The sequence below is a fragment of the Lipotes vexillifer genome, unplaced genomic scaffold (genome assembly GCF_000442215.2).
Source record: "Lipotes vexillifer unplaced genomic scaffold, Lipotes_vexillifer_v1.1 scaffold496, whole genome shotgun sequence".
Classification (NCBI taxonomy): Eukaryota; Metazoa; Chordata; class Mammalia; order Artiodactyla; family Lipotidae; genus Lipotes; species Lipotes vexillifer.
The window spans coordinates 5,516,255-5,525,483 of record NW_006786690.1 but is presented as its reverse complement, the minus strand read 5'-3'; the positions used below and the strand labels follow the sequence as shown (position 1 = coordinate 5,525,483).

The 9,229-nt window shown below is 57.4% G+C and overlaps 1 protein-coding gene across 1 annotated transcript in view; it reads left to right on the top strand.

Moving 5' to 3' along the window:
- ALPL (alkaline phosphatase, biomineralization associated) overlaps window positions 1–9,229 on the top strand; it is a 57,004-nt gene that overhangs the window by 41,295 nt on the left and 6,480 nt on the right. Inside the window, exons 3-8 of the mRNA XM_007459216.1 lie at window positions 678–797; window positions 1,110–1,225; window positions 2,297–2,471; window positions 3,259–3,434; window positions 6,681–6,824; window positions 8,706–8,775. Coding sequence (XP_007459278.1) covers window positions 678–797; window positions 1,110–1,225; window positions 2,297–2,471; window positions 3,259–3,434; window positions 6,681–6,824; window positions 8,706–8,775 — 801 coding nt within the window. The remainder of the gene's footprint in view (window positions 1–677; window positions 798–1,109; window positions 1,226–2,296; window positions 2,472–3,258; window positions 3,435–6,680; window positions 6,825–8,705; window positions 8,776–9,229) is intronic.

Sequence of the window (9,229 nt, the reverse complement as noted above, 5' to 3'; positions counted from 1 at the left end):
GCATTCCTGGTTCCCAATTTTTCTTAAGATTAGGGACACAGAACGTCTTCTTTGCTAATTTACCCTTACAGGAGTGAGGCTGTTCTTGGCTACTTTAAGTTTGATACGTTAAACAACAGGCAAGTCTTGCTTTCCAGCACAGCTAAATAGCTGTTGCTAAGTCAGGTTCCTGCGGAGCCTACTTTAATGAATAAGCCAAGCAGAGTTTATAATTGATGGCTGGATACATCTGGGGGCTCCTGCAGTTGGAAGCAGTTTGTTCTCTTAAATAAGTTAAACATCACCCTCCTAATTGTGCTAGCACAATTCATTTGCTGCCTTAGCACAATGTCTCTCTGCTGGATGGAAGGAAAGAGCGTGGGCTTTGGAGTGAAGCCCAGCTCCGCCAGTGTCTGCCAGAGCCGTGTGGCCTTCTTGGGCAAGTCGCTTGGTGTCTCTGAGCCTTGGTTTTTCCAGTCTCAGATGTGAGTAGAAGACCCAGGGTCCACGGGCTCGTTTGGAGGATGGGACTGGCATAGGTTTTGCAGATCTCACGACGGCTGTCTGAGATGGGCAGCTACCGCTTCCTCTGCCGGGTCCAGGCAGCCTTCTGCAATGAGAAGTTGGCGTCTGTAGTGGCTGAGAATGGGAAGCTGCCCCACCCCCTCCCAAATAACTCTGGCTCTCTGTCGGTACAGAGAAAGAGAAAGACCCCAAGTACTGGAGAGACCAAGCTCAGCAGACCCTGAAAAATGCCCTGAGGCTTCAGACTCTCAACACCAACGTGGCTAAGAATGTCATCATGTTCCTTGGAGATGGTGAGGCCTGGGAGCCCAAGGGAGGGGCTGGATGGGGGCCCAGGGAGCCAGGCAGAGGTGAAGGTGGCTGTCTTGTAGAGGCTGGGGCCCTGGGGGCATGTTGAAGAGGATGGGAGAGCCAGGCTGTGAACCCCAAGGGTCTTGGGAGGGAAGGAGGAAAGGGGCCAGCCAGTCATGCTCCGGTGCCCACTGCTCAGCCTGCCTTGGCACCTAACTCTAGGGAGCTCTGGGTGCCCAAGAGGGCTGATTGGAGAGGCTGGGAGCCCGAGAGACTGAGCCCCCCTGACCCCCGTTCCCCGCCCCCCGCCACAGGGATGGGCGTCTCCACGGTGACGGCGGCCCGCATCCTCAAGGGTCAGCTCCACCACAGCCCGGGGGAGGAGACCAGGCTGGAGATGGACAAGTTTCCCTACGTGGCCCTCTCCAAGGTGAGCTCCAGCCCCAAGCCTCCCATCTCTCAGGAGGAAAGGGCAGGGGAATGGCAATCGCTGGAACCCTCAAACCTGCTGGCAATGCGGTCAGCCCTCCCGGGGGCTCTGTGAAGTGAGGACAGTAGCTGCTGCTTCCCAAGACTCTGGGGATTTCAGCTCATTGATTTCAAAATCTATTGACGCATAACATACATAGAGAGAAGTGCACCGGTGTACAGAGTGAATTTTCACAAACTTTGCACGTGTCTGTATGACCAGTAACCAGGTTGAGAAACTGAACATGACAGCAGCCAGGGGTCCCCCTGCACCCCCCTCCAGTCCTTGCTCCTTGACTTCTAACACCATAGATTAGCTGTTCCTGCTTTTGTATTTGACGTAAATGGGATCACGCAGCGTGTACTCTTTGCATGGGGTTCTGTTACGTTCGTTCTCTCCCAAGGCGGCTCAGATAGAAAGTGGTAGCTTTGTTTCTGGTGTTGTAGTTGCTGGTGGCGGTGGTGTCACATAATAAAGGTCCTTTGACACTCTGGGCCAGGCCCTGGGCTCCCTTCTGGGGGAATAGCAGGGACTGTAATGTTTTCTGGCCTTCAAGGAGCTCTCAGGCTGGTGGGGCCGGGAGACGGGCAGATAGTTTCAGACCAGAGGTCTGAATGGGGGGGGGGGGGGTCCCCATTTCCCCATCCTAGATCCTGCCTCCCCCTAACTTTCCCTCCCCTTCCCAACGGCTCACTTGCCTCCCCCTCCCCCTTGCTGGCTTCTGCAACCCCAGACCCAGAGAGAGCTGACCCAGCCCCCATTTCTCTGCCAACCGAGTCTCCACATATTGGAACATTGCGTTCCCGCCCCTTCCTGCTACCCTGGCTGCCAGGGCACAGGGCGTGGGCAGGAAGCAGGCAGCTAGGTGATCCTGTGGCTCTGGGGGGACCTCGGTGGGTAGCAGGGCTCAGCCAAGGCTGCGGGAGGCCTCTGTCTCCCTCATGCCCAGGCCCCGTGGTGTGAGTGTGGGTCGGAGGGCAGCAGAGTGGGCCAAGGCCGGGCCACCTCCTGACCCTCCTTTCCCGCCTGCAGACATACAACACCAATGCTCAGGTCCCTGACAGCGCAGGCACCGCCACCGCCTATTTGTGCGGGGTGAAGGCCAATGAGGGCACCGTGGGAGTGAGCGCAGCGACCCAGCGCACCGAGTGCAACACCACTCAGGGCAACGAGGTCACCTCCATCCTGCGTTGGGCCAAGGACGCAGGTGAGTGGGGCGAGTGGTGGGGAATGGGCCTGGCCCTGTGGCCTGTCTGAGCCTCTTTCCAGCCGTACCATGGGGTGAGGGTAGAAGGTGCTCTCCAGGGCCCTTCCAGCTCTGAGGTTCTGGGTCTCTGTGAAATAGTCATGGATTCCTTCCCATGGCAGCGAAAGCTAGTGGTTTAGGGGGTCACTCAGGTGTGCCTTTGCTCCCAGCTCATTTCCCTGAGTCTATTCCTTTGACTATGAAATGGGCATGAAAATATAGCCCCCTCCCAGGTTTAGTGTGAGGGAGGTCAGGAACGAGCCCAGCACTGTTCCCGTGGAAGTCCAGTAAATGTCTACCCCTTCTCCCTTCCTCCTGGGAATTGGGAGGCCCTGGCACGTGCCCCCAGGGACTTTGGAGTCAGGCTATGAGGCGGGCTGACATAGGTGACAGAACCACACTCCACCTGAGAGCCCTTCGGAGGGGCCCTTGTGTTCCTGCAGGGCAGCGGTGGTGGGGGGGGGCTTCCTGCAGGGTGGGGCTCTGCAGGGTCCTTGGTGGAGGGGAGGGCTGCAGCCCAGGTGCTCACAGCTCAAGGGCCCTCAGGATGGGGGAGGGTCACAGAGGCAGAGTATCTGAGCTGCCCGGATATTTGGAAGCCACCAACCCCACCTTTAGTACGGATGGGGAGACTGGAGCCCAGGCAGGCAGCAGAACTGACCTGTCTTTAGCTAGGAGAGGGAGGGGGAAGACAGCTTGGACACGCCCATTTCCAGGCGAAGCCAACCCCTCCTCTTCCACACCCCAGGGAAATCCGTGGGCATCGTGACCACTACGCGAGTGAACCACGCCACCCCCAGCGCTGCCTACGCCCATTCTGCTGACCGGGACTGGTACTCAGACAACGAGATGCCCCCGGAGGCCCTGAGCCAGGGCTGCAAGGACATCGCCTACCAGCTCATGCACAACGTCAGGGACATCGAGGCGAGTGCGGGAGTGCAGCCAGAGTAGGGGCTTGTGGGTCCGAGGCCTCAGGCCTAGACTGGCCCGGGAAAAGCAGTTTGGCCTGGCTCCCCACACACCTGGGAGGTCTCCCAGCCCATTAGGGGATTTGCGGTTGGGGCAGGGAGGCACTGTAGGATTTCTCCGCAGTGGGGCTGAGGGATGAATCCTGATGTGGCCGCCACCACACCTCAAGAACCAGGAGCCCAGGGATTATTCTGTAAATTGGAAACTGGCGCTGCGCTGGAGCGTGGGGGTGACACAGTGCCATCTCAGGGGAGTACCTGCCCTGTACATTCCCACATGCACAGACAGGCACGTGTCCCGTGCACTCAGGCAGCATGCCCAGAGAAAAGGTGGTGTGGGCCGTGGTTAGCCCGAGCTCTTATTTTTAAAACTTGGGTTCCAATCCTTGCCCTGCTGTTTGCTAGCTGTGTGACCTTGGGTCAGTTACTTAACCTCTCTGAGCCTTCCCTTCTACAACCCTTTTGTGAAATGTACCTACCTTATAAGCCCATTGCAAGATCTAAATAAAATAATCCCTGTAGAGTTTAGCCCTGGGCCCAATGCCGAGTGAGTGCTCAGAAAGTGGTAGCATTTATGCACGAGCAGCCACATGTCCCTGCCCTGAAACACCAGCTTTGACATACGGAGCAGGCTTAGCACATGTGCACCCCAGCATTATCCACCTGATGTTCAGATGGGTCCCTACTCTCTGTTCTTAAATAAGAACCTCTGGCTTGTTCCCTTTTCAGACTCTTGTTACCTACTGCCAGGGGCTGGTGAGGCAGGAGGGGACTTCGGCCCCCAAGCCTAGAATGGGGGTTCAGTGAGGCTCAGAGAGCCCCCAGGTCCCTCCTACCCCTTACCTCTGTTTCTGCTCCCACCAGACAAACTTCCTGGCTCCCAGACCCACCCTCTGCCCCCCCCATGCCATCCCCCCAATTTCTAAGTGCCACCTGGCCCCTCTTCCAACCCCTCATTTTTCTGAGCAGTGGACTGAGTTGCCCCTCTCGTGACACGTAGTCCCGTTGATCCGCTCCTAGCAAGTGACTGTGTCAGGCAAAGCCGCCCTTCTGACTTTGCCTGTACCCGACTCATGTCCTGGGACAAGTCGCTTCCCCTCCCCAAGCCTCAGTGTCCCCACCTGTGCAACAGGGGCCGAGAGCCCCACCTGCCCCCTCCCAGGGCCGCTGGAGGCTGAGATGAGGTCATGGATGTGAGAACATTTGTTGTACAAGCACAGGGTGTAATTACGGGGCTGTTCTTGAGAGAGATTTGGCAGCAACAGCCTGAGAAGGGGACAGGAGCTTAAAGGAAGGCTTCTGTTGTGGGGGAGCCGGCGGGGGGAGGGGTGTTAACTGGGTTTAGGGGGGTGGTAAGCCGCAGAGGCCACTGGGGGATGAGCTAGGGCATGAGTGTGGAGGTGGGGCAGCTCTGAGGACTGCCCCTCCTCCCTTTCCTCTCTCAGCCTCCTGGTCCTTCTCTCTCCCCTCTGCCCCTGCATCAGCACCACCCCAAAGCCCCCCAGCCCCCAGGCTGTACATGAAACAAAAATCCTGGTGTCCGCCCTGAAAATAAATATCTTTTGCTAAAAAAAAAAAAAAAAAAAAAAAAAAAAAAGAAAAAGAAAAATGAAAGACACAAACCCAAACCCCAAAGCCAAACAGCAAGTCTGTTATTTGGGAGTTTAATGAGTGTGTGAAGTGCCTGCTGGGGCTGGAAATGATGAGGCTCCAGGCAAGAAGATTGGGGGCTTCATTTTCCATTCTGAAAATGCCAAGGGGTCAGGTTCTGTGGGAACAGTTTGGAGGGGCGGGGGCCCGTGACCCGGGGTCCCCTTCTCCTTTTTTAACAGCCTGCCCTGCCCGCAGAGCTCCTGGCTGGAGCTGGCAGTGGGGAGCTTGCAACTGCTTGGATCCCTACTACTCTGGCCGTTGAGAGCACCTTCCACGGGAGGCCAGCCCCAGGTGCCAGGACTGCACCGCGTCACTGCATTTCCTCCTGGGACAGGCCAGTGGCTGGGACAGTCCTGTGTGCGGGCGTTACTTCCACGTTATAGTTGAGGAAACTGAGGTGCAGAGAGCTTAAGTGACAAGCCCTTGGTCAAGATGCAGTAGAGTCAAGATTCAAACCCAAGTCTGACTTCAGAGCTCTTTCTGGATCCCCAGGATCCAGGCTGGTCCTGGGGCCAGCATGTACCCCTCACCTGTACCACCTGTACCACCGGCCTGGACTCCTGGCTCCCTCTCCACCCTGTGGAGCCAGGGTTCTGAGGAGGGAGCTGGAATGGAAAGTTGAGAAGGGTGCCCATGAAGTGCCAGTCCCAGGACAGTGGATCTGAGGCCAGCCGTCACTGGGTCTGCTCTCCCAAGGTGTCAGCCAGGGGCAGCAGCCTGGGCTGACGCCCACGGTGACAGGAGGACACCGGTGTGGTGGTCACTGTGGGCGGCGGCTATTATGCTCTTGGCCCCCGTTTTAAAAATAGCCAGGACTTCAAACATGGACTCCTCAGGAAAACAAACAGTCCCGCGTCCGTCTGCCCAAGCGGGTCAGCACAGTGAGTAAAATTAGCCTGGCGGTGACTACACAGACGTGGGTACTGGCCCACTGTTTGCCAGGCTCCCAGCTGGGCTGCCCCAAGACCTCCCTAGCTGTGGGGGGAGGAGGCTCTCAGAGTCCCCATCCTCAGCTCCATGGACGCCGCAGGGCCCTGGTGCCGGGGCTGGAGGAGCCTCGGGTTTGAATCCTGGCTCTGCCCCTCACTGGCCATGTGGCCTTATGGGAAAGAAATCACATTTCTACACCCATTTCTTTATTTGGAAAACAGGTGACACGGGTTCCCTTACAGCCTTGGTATGACGTTGAATAAGATCACGTATCTCAAGTCCTTAGTGCCTGACACACACTCTGTAAATGGTATTATTCTCACAGAAGCCCAAGTTATGCGTCGGGCTTCTGGAAAGCCGAATAAGGGAGGTTGGCTCCAATATTTCACCCAGAAGCCCAAATCACAGTCCCGATAGCCTTGTGATTTCATCCCTGCCCCCGAGCTGGAGAAGTGGAGGCTCGGGGAGGGCAGCGTGGACTGAAGCCAGGACTCGTCATATGCTGGAGAAGCTTCCACTCCACCCGCCGGGTCTCCAGGAGCCCAGCTCTCCAGGCGGGGCCTCTGGAGCCTCCGGATGCCATGGCGCCCTGGGCTCCTCATGGCTGTGTCCCCTTTAGGTGATCATGGGGGGCGGCCGGAAGTACATGTTCCCCAAGAATAGGACCGATGTGGAGTATGAGATGGACGAGAAGGCCAGGGGCACGAGGCTGGACGGCCTGAACCTCATCGATATCTGGAAGAGCTTCAAACCGAAACACAAGGTAGCCTGTCCGGGGGCCTGATGGCTGCAGGGTACGCCTGCAGTGGGCAGGGCTGCAGGAGCCCTCTCTGAATCCGTGTTCATTTCTCTAGAATGGGGTCATAATTCTTACCTCAGCGGGCTTAGAGGGCCTTACGGATATATGAATGGCACATAGTAGGTGCTCATCAATTCCTTCCTTCAAGACCACAGTGAAATACCTTCAGGCAGCAAAAGGAGGAAGGTGGGCCGAGGAATAACTTGCAGAGACATTCAGTCCACCTGCACCCCTACTGTGTGCAGGGCCCCTGGCTAGGCATGAGGTCCAAAGGATGAGTCAGATGGTTAAGGAAATGTGGAATGCTGTGTGCTTGGATGGCGAGATGCCCAGGAGCTACGGGAACCCAGAGGGGACAGACCACAAGGGTGGGGCTGAGAAACCTTGACAAGGGGGAGGAGGGGGAGGAGGCAATATTGGGAGGGTCTTGCAGGCAGAGGTGGCAGAGGGAGGGGCCAGGCCGGGCACGTGCTGGCCTGCCGGAGCTTGGGAAGACCTGGGCGCTGGCTCCCTGGAGCAGCTCTGGCCGGCCGCTGGGCTTGGGGCAGCTGGGGTCTGGAAATGACTGCGGTCAGGGCTGAAGACAGTGGGAAGCAGCCTGGCAGCCACTTTGATGTCACTCTGGGGTTGGGTTTCTGAGGGTTCCAGGACTGGCCCCCGGGGAGGCCTTGTGGGATAGGGCTGGGCCAAGAGCGAGGTGGGGGGCAGGGGCTGGGGAATGGCCCCCCGGGGCTGGTAGGGGTGGGACTGGGCTGCTTTGAACCTTTCCCACTCCTGAGTCAGCTCAGGCTGGACCAGAGCCCCATCCCAGCCCGAGTCAGAGAGACACCGCCACTCCCAGCCTCAGTTTCTCTACCTGGAACATGGGACCAGAGCTTATAATTCTTCTTGCCCAGGCAGGGGGCTTACCCTGGAGCTCAGTCTAGACACCAAGAGGGAGAGAGGCACCCACATCACTGGACCGAACAGGGTGTCACTGAGGTTTCAGATAAGCCACACATTCTTTGCAGATCATGCCTTAGTATGGATTAATCTGTGTGTCTCAGTGTCCTCATCCGTAAAATGAGAATACGGTACCTACCTTGGATGGGTGATGTGAGGGACAAATGAGATAACATAGGAGAATCATCTCAGTGAAGGAGGGGAGCTCCACTTTCTTAGCCTTCCCACCCTCCTTCCCAAAGCAGCCCCTGAGGTTCAGAAACCTCTGATCCCAATGCCATTGGCCAGAGAAGGCAAGGGGCTCTCTAATGGACACAGCTGATTCCTGGTAGTTCAGGACCCCCCAGTCTAGGCCTGAATGGTGCCATGACCAGGCAGGCTGTCCAGCCCCTTCCCATGGCCTCTGCCCTGGGGAAACAGCACTTCCTTTTTCTCCCCCTTGGATGGGGTCCCCAGGGCAGAGCTAGGGCATTGCTCCCTCCCTGGCTCTCCACAGCTCTCAGAATACACATAGCCCATACCTCTCAGTGGGCACTCAAGGCCGCCTGTGATCTGCGCCTCCCTCTTCTTTGCTCCCTGATCCCTCCCTGTGCTTGGAACTCTACTCCCTCACCCCAGGCTGATCAATTCCTGCTTGTTCTTTAAGACCCCATTAGGACATCAGGAAGCTCTCTCTGATCTCGCCTCAAGGCTCACAGTGGTCTCTGGCCTCCAAATTCTCATCTCCATGCATTAAAATTTCCCATTTATTTGCCATTTCTTGAAGGCAGGGATGGTAGGTCGTCGGGGAGGGATTTTAAATGACTGAAGAGAACCAGTACATGCCGCAGACTCTGAGACCAGCTGGGGTTAGTCCTTCCAACTTCCCCAGCCCCGCGTGGCTGACACCGCCCTCCTTCCTAGCACTCTCACTATGTCTGGAACCGCACCGAACTCCTGGCCCTTGACCCCTACACCGTGGACTACCTCTTGGGTAAGTGGAGGGGGGTGGAGTGGACATCTAGCTGGGTGCCCCGGGGACGAGGTCCCAGGCTGCCCCGCTACTTAGGGACCTTCACCCTCAGGCTCCAGGACCTGGGAAGGGTGAGGGAGGGGTTCTGGTTCATAGAATTAGACCTGAAATCTGCTGGCTGTGCAGGGTGAATAGCTCCATTGAGCACAAAGGGAAACAAAGCTCAGAGAAAGGAAGAGACCTCTGGCATGCCACACAGCCAGTTAGAATTAGGACCCAGGTGAGTTTGAACACTGGCTGGAGCTGGGACTTAAACAGATCCTAGACTGAGGAGCAAGGGGACCCAGAGCCAGCCCTGCTGCATTGCCAGGGCAGAAGCCAGCTAGACTGTCATCAGTGGTCTTGATGGGGGCGGGGGGGGGGGGGCCCCCATTTCCCCAGGGAGGGGGAAACAGGGGTGGGGCCTGGGGGCGGC